Below are 15,280 nucleotides of genomic sequence, written 5' to 3'. Positions count from 1 at the left end.
ACCAGCCTAGGGACAGAAAGGCATGGATTCTCTGCAAGCCCCCCCCCCCCCCCCGGTAAGCCCATAAAGGGCCCCAGGTATAATCTCTTAATTCTTGTTCCAGGAGAGGTCAGTATCTGCCATATCCTTGGTTACAGTAGGTAGAAAGAAGCGATCTACACTTTCTGCAGTAATACATAAACCTTCCTCCCCATGCACATCTCCTCATTCATCAGGCTGGGGGGCTGAGGATTGTTTGGGTTCCCTTGCAATGCCATGAAAAACTTGTTTAGAAACTCAGCCATGTTAGTGGGGAATATCAGTGTGCAATTGGATCTTGTAGCACCTTTAAAATTAACTGTATGAAAGAAGTATGTAGAGAGATCTTGTAGTACCTTTGAGGGTAACTAAAGAAATAATTTGGCAGCATGAGCTTTTGTAGACTTAAGTCCACTTCCTCAGATGCATTTGAGGAAGTAGATTTAAGTCTACAAAAGCTCATGCTGCCAACTTTTTTTCTTTAGTTAGTCTCAGAGGTGCCACTAAATCTCTCTACATACTGATTCTACAGACTAACATGGCTCTATCTTTGAATTTTACCTGTATGAAAGAAGCCGGTAGGAGCAGCCTCCAGCCACTCTGGCTGGGATTGGGCCAGGACTGCGGTGACAGAATGAACTGCTCCCAAAGCCGGCTGATGCCACAGTCTCAAGCTGCGCTGGCCAGGAGTCAGTCTAAATCAATTCCTTTTTGGGCTGACTCTAGGGCAATCTTGGTGCAGTTTCCGACCACTTTGGGGGCATGTGTCATCTAAACACCATGGCCCCCAAAGCAGCTGGAAGCTGATTTATTTGCTCCATGCATTTTGAACCCTGGTCTACTTCCTCAGAAGCCTCTGTGAAAGTATGAAAGCTTATGCTACAACTTCTTTTGCACAGTAAGTCTCAAAGGTAATACAAGATTCCTTTGCAGAAGGTTTAAAAACTGGAATTTATAGTCTGATTTATGTCTATGCAGATGAAGACTGTATCATCCCTGTATTTTCAATGTTATATGCGTGTTGTAAAAAAACCCATAAATATATGCTTGGTTGGTAATCTGTGCTTCCAAGCTGGTACCAGTGAATATTACCCATAAATCTATTCTAAGATCAATGGATTGCATATAATCAAGTTGGGTGGATGTACAGTTCAATACAATAAAACAAGCACAGTCTTCCAGCATTGACTGCTGTCTGTTACATGTTTAGAAAGAAGTTTGCCACACTAAACTTACATGATTTACAGGGTGTATTGCTTGGGTGTTCCAAACCTCTGCCGTCATCCATTCCCAGTTTGTGTTCCCAGAGATAATTTACGTTTGGAAACATCTCAAGCCGTCCCTGTTTTCCATAATAGTTCCCAATAACCTGTGAAGGAGGGAAATTCAGCAAAATGGCAACACTTTTCAGATCAACTTATTCCTAGGAGGAAAAAAAGAAAGCCAGGGCATATTCTCTACCTCAATCTCTGTTATATATAACACACACACATATCAAACAATTACTTGTTAAGCCATAAATTTTGATTAGCAGAAAATCGACTGAAGTCCAACATGAAATGATACTAATAATTACAACACTTAGTCAAAAATGTCTAGATTTTGATTTGCAGAAAGCAGATGTCCCTGAAATGATGTTGACATATGAAAAGCTTTTGAGTCAATCATTCTTCCCATTGGTAGGCTTCATATTTGTGAAGCCAAAGATCTAAGGAGTAAAGATATGCAACTAAGCATTAATGTTAGAATTGCACAAGCCATTGTATTCCACATCACCATGTACTGATGTGAGAGCTGGGCAGTGAAGAAAGCAGATAAGAAGAAAATCTATTCATCTGAAATGTAGTGCTGGAGACAAATGCTGAGAATACTATGGACAGTAAAAAAGACAAGCAAACAGGCTCTTGAACAGATCAAGCCTCAACTCTCCCTGGAAGCCAAGATGATGAAACTGAACCTGTTGTATTTTGGCCACATGATAAGAAAGCATGACTCATTAGAAAAGATAATAATGCTAGGAAAGATAGAGAGCAGAAGAAAGAGAGAAAGACTGCACACTAGATGGATGGACTCAATCAGAAAGGTCACGAGCATGAGTCTGCAGGACTTGAGCAGAGCAGTAGAGGACATGGGATCTTGGAGACATCCCTCATCCACAGGGTCGCCATAAATTGGGACCGACTTTAGGGCAGCAAACATCAACAGTAAACACTAAGTTGCTTCCTTGGCCTATGGTACAGAGCCTACCAATGTATCTTCTGAACAGTGAGTGAAGCCTCACTGTGATGTGTGTGGCTCTTTCCTATGGTGGTCCCATGGCCCTAGTCTGGATTTCCACTCCCTCCTGAAGTTGTAGCTGAAAGTCTTCTGAAATATATGTTTATTTAATTTTGTTAATTTAAAAAAAAATAAACTTCAAGTTTTAAGCACCAAATCATCAGATAAGGATGATTCCAGGTGCAACCTGCTTGGACTTATACTATTTAGGAACTAAAGTTTTCATGACCATTGGGAAGGAACCTGCCACATAAACAAACCCTGCCACCAACATAATCAAAGAGGGGTGAGCTTGACAATCCATGACAAGGTCAACCCTAGCAAAATGAATGTTGTCAAGAAATGCAAAAGGAAAAGAAACCAGAATCTGAAATGAGAAAGGCTTTTAAGGGAAATGGAAAGGATGTGCTAAATATACAAAAAGAATGATCATGCAACCACTGGACTTCCTGTCCTAGTTGAAAGCTGCACATGAATATCTGCAGAGACTGAAGTCAAACTGCTCCTTTCTGCTCAATCCCATTATTATAGGTGTTGGCATAACATGCTGTACTCTTCAGCCCTTCCTCAGAAGACTTCTTTATCATCTTCATAATTCTCTTTTGACATCTTTTATTTGGGTTTTATAAAACCCATGCCTTGTCTTCACTGGCCAGGATACTTGAGCCAGAGTATCCTAGCTCCAGAGCTGCACCAACCTCTCATCATTACCTGGTCCTCTGCTGCTGCACCAGGGCCGCTGTCTACATGGACATCCTGCTGAACTGCATGGCTCATCCACTGGCCCAAAGAGTTGCTTACTTTTGATTAGTATTATTGTTACTATTATATTTATATCCTGCTTTCCCCACAACAAAGCAGCTTACAAATTAAAAGACAATACAGTTAAAACATATAAAAGTGGGCATTAAAATAGAATTGAACCAGTATACACAGCAAGTGACTGGTGACAGTGTCAGAGGGGGGTCCTGACAGTGCCCCGGCATAGAAACAGAGGGCTCTGGATCTTCCTGGAACACTAGGAATCAAAGAATAATAGAGTTGGAAGAGACCCCAAGGGCCATCCAGTCCAACCCCCTGCCATATAGGAATACACAATCAAAGCACTCCCAACAAGATAGCCATCCAGCCTCTCTTTAAAAATCTCCAAAGAAGGAGACTCCACCACACTCTGAGGGAGTGTGTGTTCCACTGTTGAACAGCTTACTGTCAGGAAGTTTCTCCTAATGTTGAGCTGGAATCTCTTTTCCTGCAGTTTGCATCCATTGTTCTGCATTCTAGTCTCTGGAGCAGCATCCCTTAAACAGGGCAATCATATCACCTCTTCTCTAGGCTAAACATGCCCACCTCCCTAAGTCTTTCCTTATAGGGCATGGCTTCTAGACACTTTACAATGTTGCTTGGCCTCCTTTGGACATGCTCCAACTTGTTAACATCCTTTTTGAATTGTGGTGCTCAGAACTGGATGCAGTATTCTAGATGACACTTGACCAAAATAGACCGATGAAAGGAGTGAAAGGTAAGGTTTTTTAATGCGTAGTAAGAGTGTTCTATCCCAGTTCTGGTGCTGTATGTTCCAGATGCTGTCCAGACTGTTCACACCAGAACCAAGGTTTCAGCCGTATGTCATCTGAACAGGACACTGTCAGAATGGTGTGGATGGAAGGGTCTTTCAGCCATCTACTGTAGATATATCTATATTTTTTGAACTGGTTTACCAAAACTAAAAAATTCAAGGGCTAATGTACAGTCAGTCCTCTGTATCCACAGATTCCTTATCCATGGAATCAATCATTCATGATCTGAAAAACCATAAATTCCAAAAAAGCAAAGCTTGATTTTGACTTTTTATATAAGGGATACCATTTTACTATTGTATTTAATGGGATTTGAGCATCCATGGATTTTGGTATCCATGAGGGGTCCTGGAACCAAACTCCAGCAGATAACAAAGGCCCACTGTATCTTACTATATATTAGGAACTTGAGAACTTAAGAAATTTTGACATAATGTCTTGCCTGGTTGTAAGTCCCATAACAGGAGAGAAATCCACAATGATGATAATTAACTTATTTATTTCTAAATGAAGAAAACAAAGAGATAACTACACAAATACCAAGATTTCAAGCCAAGACCATTACAGATGACTGCCATAAACAAACCTGGCAACATAGTTCAAATAATGGAATACCAATCAAAAATTATAATATTCAAAATAATAACATGCTTCTCTTTTATATGGAAAGGGAAGAGTAGATGAAGGCCATCTTTGCCAAATATATTAAATGATAAGTAAGGATTGTAAAACAGTATGTATGTTTGAAAATACGTGTTTGTGTAAAGTTATGACTGTAAGTTTTGGATATTGTTTGATAATTTTAAGTGATTTTTAAAATGTTTAATGAAATAGTATTAAAAAAATAATAATAACATGCTACTCTTAAGAATCTTTGCCTGGAGGTGGGTAGAATGAATATACTGTATATAGGAAGACTGATAGTCTAAAAGCCAACAGTAAATATAATAAAATCAACATACTTGAAAACCCTTTAGGAAAAATAATTCTTCAAAGGTCCAAAACACACTGCAGAATTAATCCAGTTTGAGACCGCATTAACTGCTTTGGCGTAGTACTACGGAATCCTGGGAATTGTAGTTTATTGTAGCACCTGAACTCTCTGACAGAGAAGGCTAAATGTTTCACAAAAATACAGTTTCCAGAATTCTCTACCACTGAGCCAGGGCAGATAAAGTGGTCTCAAACTGGATTATTTCTGCAGTGTGTTTTGGGCCAAAGTCTTTTCAAAAAGCAAAACTGATGTAGCAATTGTATATCCATTGGAAAATAGTAATACTACATGAAATTCATCAAGGAACCTTAAGAGAATCAATTCAAATGTATTGTATAGGATAAGGTGTAGTTACCTATATTCATGTGTACCAGCCTTCTGGAAGAAAAATAAAATATCAGCAACAACAACAAACAGTTCTATTGAAATTGGTCCAGCTCCACTGGCTTAAATCTGATCAGATTGTCCTGGCATTCTTTGATGCACCCTTTGGTTTTCCTGACCTGCACTGCATTGTCCCAAACTATCATTTATTATTAAGTTTATTCTTAAGCTTACCTGCTGGGTTCCAGTTTCTGGATCAGTGACTGCAATTACAGAAAAATCCCCAAATCTTTCTCCATTGGCATCTATGGATACTGGCCCTGCAATGCCTAAAGAATGGCATGTGAGAAATTTTTAAAAAATGAGTTGAAAATATAGAATGCTTCCAAGAAAAACAAAAAAAAAGAAGGCAGAATTTTTATAGACTGATATGGCAGGAAACATAATCAGTCTTCCAGCACTTTTGTTGGCATTCTGAAAGAAATTGTAATTTCACCTCTGTGTCTGCATTTCTAAAATTCCTAACATTTCTTCTTCAAAAATATATAATAATCTCAGCTTGTTTAGAGGGATAATAGAAACGGGGGCAGGAGGGAGGAATGAATTCCTATTCTAGAACACCAACTGAGGAAAATAAGATACACAGTAAAGTCTGTGTCCATGAAGCTCTGAGGATCAGATGCTGCTTGTCTAAATAATAATATATAATAATAATAATGAATCTTCATGTACCCAGTACTAATATGCTTGTGGAATGCTGTCAGCTATTTGAGACTGGAAACCCCTTGAAGCATAGGTGCCCTTCTCACTCTTCTGTCTTTATAATAATTGTGGGATAGGTTAGGCTGAAACACAGCAACTTGCACAAGGCTTTCTAAGGAGATTATTGCATGCCCATTTTTGCCCAAACTGTTCACAGGATGGGATCAGGCCGGAAAGGGGAACAACAGGTGATATCGCAAACAAAATTGCTGCTGTGCTGCCGCCTGACCATCGCCCGTTCCCCAGTCATGCTTCTCTCAGCAATTTTGGTGGTACAGAAACTTTCCATACTAGCAAAATAGGCTGGCAGAGCATGGCTGGGTGACAGGAGATGGTCAGCCGGCAGTGCAGCAGCAATTTTGTATGTGATATCACCTGTTCTTCCCTGTTCTGGCCTGATCCAATCCTGTGCATGGGTTGGGCAAAAATGGCTGTATAATAATCTCCTAACTCAGCAGTTCTCAATCTGTGGGTTGTGACCCTTTTGGGGGTCGAACAACCCTTTCACAGGGGTTGCCTAAAACCATCGGACAACACATATTTTTAATTACAGTTATGAAGTAGCAACGAAAATAATTTCATGGCTGGGGTCACCACAACATTAGGAACTGTATTAAAGGGTCATGGCATTAGGAAGGTTGAGAACCACTGTCCTAACTGAATAGGAATCTGTGTCTCCATAATCCAAATCCAGTATTCTAGATATCACACCATGTTCTTCATATATCTCATGTATAGTACATTACATCTGTATACAGTATGATACTGCATGATATAATTTTTATTTAAAATGACATATTACTTTCAGTTGCCATGTGTCATAGTGGGGCCTAGATTATACAGATAAATTTGTAGCTGAGTATGTAAAGGCTTCTGGCTAAGAACTTTATCACTTGTTTGTTATTTTCAACTAGTGTCAGACAAATCATCCCATTATAGTCCATAGAAGTGTTGCTCCTCTTGAATTATAAATCAGATCTGTCCTGTTTTATACACACATAGACACACAGACTTGTGTGTATAGTCTTTGAACTGGGAACTCCATCACAAAATTCAGTATGTTGTCTGAAGTATAAGTGGATTCTGATTCCCATATTAAATTCATTCTGATCCATTTAATTGTATTGTTGCAATGTTTGAAGATGATGTTAATGGTGGTTAAAGTAATAGTACATCTTGGTTTGCTTAAAAATATGGACTGAGCGAAATTGTCCAGCACCCATTTCATCCCTGTAACTTCCATCTCCCAAGGGCATTGCTCCACTGTGATGAGAAAATGCAGCTGAGAAAATTTCCCATGATGTTTTTTTTAAACTATTCCAGTATCTGAACTCACTGTTAGTTTCTTATCTAAAGGGAACATTTCCTTTAGTTTAAGTACTTCCACTGGAAATCTTGGTATCTTACCCTGTGAGAAATGACAAATGGATCTCTTAAGAGCAGCTTGGTGTTAGATTCTGCTGAATTTACAAAGTTTAATGTATGTATGTACTAGCTCCAGAGCTTGAGAATACTAATAGATTCTAAATTCTGTTCAATGGGAGTAAGGGAAATGGGTCAACAGTTTGGACACAGGGAACAATGGCTGTGTCTGGCACACACAGCCTGAAATACTAAACGGAAATCTTGAAATATCTCCAATCACGAACACATTATTGGTACAGACAGCTGGAGGCAGGAGAGATCTTTCCAGGCACAACAGAGACATAAGGTTATGGAGTGAAATAAGTGATAAAATGCTCTCATTGCATATATGGAAAACTTCTTGCTAGTTACCACTTCTTTGGGGAGTTAAGAATGACATACTGTACCATGAGTGCGGAGTCACACATTGGTCTTTTTTTTAAAGGAACCTAATATTCAAATGGTCCTATAATTTATTTCTTATAGTGACCGGGAAACTTTGGAAAATTGAAAACACATTAGTTTTCCTTTGTGACAGCTTGCTATTTGTTTCCAGGCCCAAATCAAAGTGCTGGGCTTCACCTATAAAGCTTTCTATGGCTTCGTACATGCAGGCCTGATGCAACACCTATTGCCATATATGTAATCTACAAAGGCCCAGCTCCAAGGGCTTCCCTTAATCTTAATTGTAAAGGATGGTCATGAGAGAAATAAAATCTTTTCAGTAATAGCCACCCTGGCTGTCCCCAGAAAGCCTTCCTTCCTCTTGCCTTGCTACCTTATTGGCACTTGATCAAGATTACTATTATTCTTCTCGGCTTTTAGACATGTGATTTAGTCCCTATTTAGTCATGGGTCTAACTACTATATTTGCAGGCTGCTTTAAATCTTGTGAATTTCCTATTAATTTTACCTTTTTGGTAGTTGTATATTTTGATTTTATGCTGAGTTGCATTTTTGAGATTTCTATTGTAAGGTTTAATTGTACTATTGCAATGTTTGAAGATAACGTTAATGGTGGTTAAAGTATTGCTGGCTTCTGTTGTTTCTACTGTGTTCTATTGTCTATAGTTGCTGTTTTTCTTTTACTAGCCATGTTTTTTTAATCGACTTTTCTTATTGATGTTCATACTTTTAACTCCTTTTATTCTACCATAGTATAATTATATTTTTAAATTTCTGTTTAATGCACATTTTTGCCTGTAATTTGTTTTAAATTTTTTAAGCTGCCTTGAGTCCTGCACTCATAAAAAGGTGGGGAATAAACAAATATAAATTTCTATCTCTGTATATCATCTCCAGTATAAAGATCATATGAGTCTATGTATGATGCTGTGGTCCTGAGGCTGGTCACTGCTGCAGTCTGCAATGGACTGCCAGCAAGGAGTACTTTTTTTTTTTTTTTTTACAATTCTTTTGCATCTGGGTTTGGGCATGATCTGGGGGCATGTGTCATCTGAACACCATGTCCCCCGATTGGCCCAAAGGTAGCACTTTTGGCCCGTCTGTTTCTGGCCATAGTAGATCTCAAATATCTTGGTTAGCCACTGTGAGAAGACAATGTTGGGCAAGATAAGCTTTTTATTTGGCTTTCCATGGCTCTTTGTTTTTAGGTATGATGCTTAGGGAACTTGTCTTATAGGTGTATGAAAAATATGACTAATTAATAATGTTGTTGTTTCTGAGTTATGGTGACCTTAAGGTGACTCTACCATGGGGGTTTCTTAGCAAGATTTGTTTAGAGTGGGCTTGCCTTTATCTTCCTCTGAGGCTGAGAGCATGTGATTTGTCCAAGGTCATGGTATGATATCAGCACGTGATTTCAGATTTTAATTTTCCAGGAGCTCTGAACAAAAAGTTTGGGAACAAAACCTTTTATTAAGTTTCCAAATGTAGAAAAGTTACAGCCCTTTCCAAAAATGGAAGCATAAGAATCAAGGGCACTTGACTGTGCCTACCTTCATAAGTCTTGTTCCATGTCTGATGGACAATCTTCTCTCCATCTTTCTTAGTAAAACCATTCTTCAGAACTTCCCGCAAAGCCAGAACATACAGGATAATAGCATCATGAAATCCTTCCACAAACATGTTAACCTAAAAACAAAGCAAAGCTTCATTAATACACTGCACCATAACAAAGGAGCTGTCTGCAAAGTTCAGCAAATCACAACTTCATATAAACTAGTTAAAAAAATAACATGTGCAATCAACTGTATCTTACTGAAGATGGTAGTTTTCTTATTGTTGTTATATGCCTTTAAATCGACTCTGAGTTACAGGGACACTATCAGAGGGCTTTCTTGGAAAGATTTATTCAGAGGTCATGCAGTGGGTTTCTCTGGCTGAATAGGAATTGAACCCTGGTCCTCCGGAATCTTAGACCAGCACTTAATCCACTACAATCCACATTGATTCAGGTTGATCAATTCCATTGAATATCATTCTTCATATGACACTTTTTGGACAAACTTTGCCCTGTAGCCTTCTTTACAGTGTTTGAACATTTCTCCTTTCAATATTCCTAGCAGATTCAAATTTCCACCAACTTATTACTATACTATACTGTTGCATTAAGGGGCTGTAAAGACCAGCTTGAAAGGGGTGGGTCTGTGCTGCCCCTGGAAGCGCTGGATTGGGGCCACAGTAACCGGATGGTCAACCTGTGGCCCCAATCTGGTGTTTTTCCCGGCCAAAGAGAAGCGGCAAAATGCTGCTCCCCTTTGGCCTGGAAAAGTGGTGTCTGTGCAACTTCATGCCCCCGGACACCCCAACATCCATGAGGAGAAAGGGGCGGCCCCTTTCTCCTCTGGATCGTTCCTGCGACTGTTTGGTTGCCACAGGAATGATATGCTCTAAGAAGGAGCTGCGAAATGCAGCTCCTTCCTGAGATGTCATAAAAGCTGCACTGCAGCCCTTATGATGTCTCTTCCTGGCGTGGACGTGCAGACGCTGCGTGGTGGTGTTGTCATCATGCCACCACCCATGTGGATGGGATACTGCCATGATGCTGCTGCCCGTATGGACTAGGGTTCCGGAGCATGTGGTTGCTGCACGCTCTGGAATTGTAGTATCGGCGGCAACACGCCACTTCCTGCCTGTGTACCGGGCCTAAGCTTACATGTAGGGATTAAACATAAAATTTGGAAGAAAATCTCAAATGGAAATTTCAAAACAGCTTTTACTTATTAAAGAATCAAAGCTGAACTGTATACATATTAAAGTATCAAATAAAGCTTCCCTCCCCCCTTCTGACAGTGACATACAAGTTTCATTCAAGTTTGGAGCCAAGAGCAGACTTTGGTCACGGGTACAAAAGTACTCAGTAAAGTACTTTTATTCACAGACCTTCATACCCATAAAAATGTAAGGATGCACTACTGGATCCCCAACACCACCAACCCCCAAGTCCAAAACTGACATATCAGATTGCCAACACAGGCAACTATTAGGTCAGTCAGCATGCTTGTAAAAATGTAACTGGCAGCAACAGGGAGAATCTCAGCTTGCCTTTAGGAATCTGTTGTCAACAGAGAGTAGACAGACATGATGTCTCTTAAGGTTTCTCTTGAATTCCCTCTATGTCTACAACAGTTACGGGACTTGAGTTACATATTACTCACAGAATCCACTAACTCTCATTTTGGATAGGGACAGGACATTAATATAATAATCTGTCATCATTGCTCATGACAGACATCACAAATTATGAATTGTCTGTTTTGCACAGAACACCTCACTGACTGTGAAAATACTCTCTTCCCATTAAGCTTTTAATTTTTTGGAGAAAGCAAGTTTTTTCCTGATTCTGCTGGCTGATTTGTTGGTTTAATGATTGCCCTCCCCTAGCTCCCTACCTCTTTTCCACTCCTGCTGATTCTGGGCCTCGCTCAAAACTCCTGCTCTGCTGGAACAACAGCGCAATCCTGTTCTGTAACATGTTTTCTGAAGCAGCCAGGGGGTGAAAAATGTTTCTCATCTTTTGTAGCTTTTTTAGTTAAATGGCATGAGCTAAATGAAATGTCACTGTCTACTACAAATCCTCAAAGCAAATAAATAAGTTTGTGTTTTAGAGCAGCACTGTCATTGTTGAGCTACAAGGAATCCATCTGTGTGCTTCATCTCAGGGTTACATTTACTACAAGTCTCCTGTTGGATGATCACCATGAAAGAGAAGCCCATCAGTTTTATCTTTGTTATCAAAATCATGCTATTATTTCCCACTTCATAGTGGGTTTTGTCTTATTTTCCCTTATTCCCTCTCAAATTTGATGTTCATATTCAAACTCCGGGCCTGGACAGACCAGCACTTTGTGCCAGCTTGACCGTGTCCCGGGCACCAACTTGGTGCATGCCCATACAGACGGTGCATGCCACGATGACATCACTTGTGTGCAGCGCTTTCATGGTGCTATGCATGAGGAGCATCATAAGGCTGCACCATGGCCCTTATGGCACCCCTATAGCACCAGAAATAGGAGCCACATTTCGCAGCTCCTTTTTACAGTGGGTTGGGGGAGTGGTATACGGCTGCCATGTCTCCGACCTTGTGCTTCCAGGGGCGGCACGGAGCCGCCCCTGTCAGGCTGTCTGTTCAGCCCCTCAGTTTTCTTAGGACCAAAACACAACATTAATTTTTTTAAAAAAGATTTCACTGAGCTGATTGAGTACATGACTTTTAAAATAACAGAACCTTATCATCATGGTTTGAAAATGCAGAATAGCAGGCCTGTATGACTAGTTCACATCTCTTCAAGCTGATCCTATCTTGCCTTTGATTTGATTGTCTTCCCATCAGCAGACAGACTGTGGAGGCACTAAGCATCCTTTCCATTTCAGATAATGGGCTTAAATTTAATGCTAGTCTTACCGAGAGAAGAAATAAATAGTTTCCAATTGATTTCAATGGATCTACTTTACTTAAGACAAATACAAGATTTAGCCCAACATTTCCTGGAACAAAGGGCCCAAACAAGTTGGTACTAATAGAAGTTAGCAAGGGATGTGTAAACGTATGTGTGAAAGAATATGTATTCCTGTATGTGTGAGAATAAATGAAATATCCATCGCAGTCTTTTTTGGCTTAAGTGCAGGGTATAAACAGGATAAATATATAAATAAGCCATTCTTCCATTTTACATGGTAAGCTTTAAAATAAGCTTGAATTCCTTGTGCATAAACTAGTTTATGCAGATTTCTAAAAAACAAAAGCAAACTGTATCATCTGTGCAATGGGTGAAGCAGGCAAGCCCTCCTTCTGCTTCTTCTACCCTTAGGAAAATCCCTCTCTTTTAGCTGGTATCTGCTTTGAAGGGAAATAACCTCATTGGTAACAATGGGAGACTGTTGCCAATGAAAATACCTTTCTTCTTTCTTTAGAATGCTTGTATCATGTTCAGGCACAGGAAATCATATTCAGGCACGGGGATGTTGACACACATGCCGTCCATATGGTGCCAGGATAACTGAGGTAGCATTTCATGTCTTTGTCATTGGTTTTCTCTGGTGTCATAATCTGGCTATCCACCTTGTGGTCTCTGGGCACCAAAGACTTCAATAAGGAGGACTAAGCAGCTGGAACTTGATTCATTCTGTGATGTTTGTTATTTTTCTCTTGCTGGCAGTTGGCAGTTGCCAACCATAGCTGGGGCAATGAAGTGCAGCTAATTGTAAAGGCAGGTTTAATGTTGAATATAAAGAAAACAAAAATAATGACCACAGAAGAAATACATAAATTCAATCTAGACAATGAGGAAATTGAAATAGTTAAAGAATTACTGTACCTAGGATCAAACATTGACCAGAATGGTAACTGCAGTCAAGAAATAAGAAAACTAGGAGTGGGAAGGACAGTTATGAAAGAACTAGAAAAGATCATGAAGAGTAAAGACATACAACTGAGCACTAAAGTCAGAATTGTTCAAACTGTTGTATTGCCAATTACCATGTACAGATGTGAGAGCTGGGCAGCGAAGTAAGCAGACAGAAAGAAAATCAACTCATTCAAGATGTGGTGCTGGAGAAGAGTACTTAGGATACTGTGGATAGCCAAGAAGACAAGCAAATGGGTCCTTGAACAGATCAAACCTGACCTCTCCTTGGAAGCCAAGATGATCAAGTTGAGGCTATCATATTTTGGTCACATAATGAAGAGGCATGGATCACTAGGAAAAAAAGAGGGCAGGGTTCCTGCATCCTGAACCATGCAGAAGAATTTCAACAAGTGTCCCTTTTATGACAAGTGCAGATTTCATCTTCTCTTTTGATCAAAAAGCAGAAGCCCCAATATTTTCTCTGTCTGGCTACTCCCATAGAATCTTGTGATTCTAAGATGCACTTTCTTGGTGTCCAGTAAAATACCAGTTATTTTGTATTACTGGAAAAATGAATTAATTACAATTTTTCCACATGTTTCGATGAGTAAGGATGCGTTCATTTTTGGTTCTAAGATAAAAGACATAAATGAGTCACCCTTCCAGTCATCTCAAACCTGCAAGAAGATTGTGGAAAAACAGCAGTTATGGAAATAAAAAGTCTGCCAAAACAGCATTATTATCCATCCAGCGTTCCTGTAGCAACCTCAGCAAGGGATGGTGTTTGATTGATCAAATATTTTCAAATAGTCAAGTATGTAAAGCATTTGTTTATTGGAACAGCTTAAAAAGAGCACAAAATTATGCTAATGACAAAATATGCCTTCGAGCACATGGACGCCCTATTTCCACAGAGAAAATTGCAATGGACTCAGTGGAATTCCTGACTCCTGGAGACTCATGACCTGTGCCATTGTGATGATAGGCTGGGTTTGCCACATCCTTAGAAGAAAGCATGTGGCAAACCCAGACTCTCCTTTAGGAGAGATGAGGAATATGTAGTCTTCTTCAGATGATATTGCATCAGAGTTTCTATCCTCACATTTGAGAATGCTGGATAGGGCTGATGGAGTTGGAATTTAATACAATTTGGAGGCAACATGTTCTCCACCCTTGTCCTAAAACCATATTTTATGCAACTCTATTTTATATGAAGTCTACAAATCATACTGTGTTTGCTTTTTAATTTTAAACTTACACCAGCCTAGGTAGGTTGCATAGAAATGTGGAGTGGTAAGAAGTTGCTTGAACTATTTCATCTTCAAGTATTTTCCATGTCAAGTACTCCATGAGCTGCTTTTTCAGCCATGGAGACACACTGAAGGACCTTTGCACCCCTAGGTGAAAATATAATTTAAGAATATTTTTAGTTGAAAACAGAGTGGATGGGAAAGGGCTCAATGGCCCCTTCCTGTATTCTTCTGCCACTCAGACTCATAACCTGTTCAGGCTGTGGGACAAGAATAATAATGTTTCTCTATATAATTTGAGCCTCTTGTCTAGTGATGCCAGCAAGTGAAGAAGACAGTCTGTAGGTGAAAATAGATCATGGGACTTAAGCATCAGGTCAGAAAGAGTTATGGGATAGTAGGTATCTACTGCTAAACATGGGATAACTTTATGGGAAACACTGATAGCTGCAGGGGTGGACAGCAGTGTGTGTTCCCTCCAAGCATTCAGTAGAACCCACATTTTAACATGAGGAAAGATTATCTTTAAGGGCTAAAAGAAAAAGCCCAAAACATTTTGTCCTGCAGCTGTTTTAAAGCATTCTTCAAGGACTGTAGTATCATCTACTAGTATACAAAACACATTGTTTGTTTTTTGCATCAGGGAAAAATACCCCAGTATTTCAAGACACTGAAAGGTGATGTTGAAGACCTCCTGTTCCTTGACTAGTTATGTAGAAAAGGGAATTCCAGGAGGTGCAGCTTGGCATGACACACTGAAACTCTTCTGCACTATCCTCTTTTGCATCTGGTTATCCTAATTGAATTGAATAACCCCATAATACAAAATAAATAAATGAGTAAGCAAGCAAGTAAAGTAAGATG

At 39.6% G+C, this 15,280-nt stretch overlaps 1 protein-coding gene across 2 annotated transcripts in view; it reads right to left on the bottom strand.

Annotated features, from left to right (window-relative positions):
- LOC149324130 (atrial natriuretic peptide receptor 3-like) overlaps window positions 1-15,280 on the bottom strand; it is an 81,723-nt gene that overhangs the window by 6,956 nt on the left and 59,487 nt on the right. For both annotated transcript variants that reach the window (XM_089496806.1, XM_089496810.1), the window contains exons 4-6: window positions 9,315-9,450; window positions 5,425-5,519; window positions 1,255-1,387 (exon numbers count right to left, since the gene is read on the bottom strand). In XM_089496806.1, coding sequence (XP_089352932.1) covers window positions 1,255-1,387; window positions 5,425-5,519; window positions 9,315-9,450 — 364 coding nt within the window. The remainder of the gene's footprint in view (window positions 1-1,254; window positions 1,388-5,424; window positions 5,520-9,314; window positions 9,451-15,280) is intronic.

The sequence above is a fragment of the Sceloporus occidentalis genome, unplaced genomic scaffold (assembly GCF_023333645.1).
Source record: "Sceloporus occidentalis isolate IW3139 unplaced genomic scaffold, rSceOcc1.0.p SCAF_1, whole genome shotgun sequence".
NCBI classification, from domain to species: Eukaryota; Metazoa; Chordata; class Lepidosauria; order Squamata; family Phrynosomatidae; genus Sceloporus; species Sceloporus occidentalis.
The sequence above is the reverse complement of the archived record's forward strand: the minus strand, read 5'-3'. Positions and strand labels throughout refer to the sequence as shown.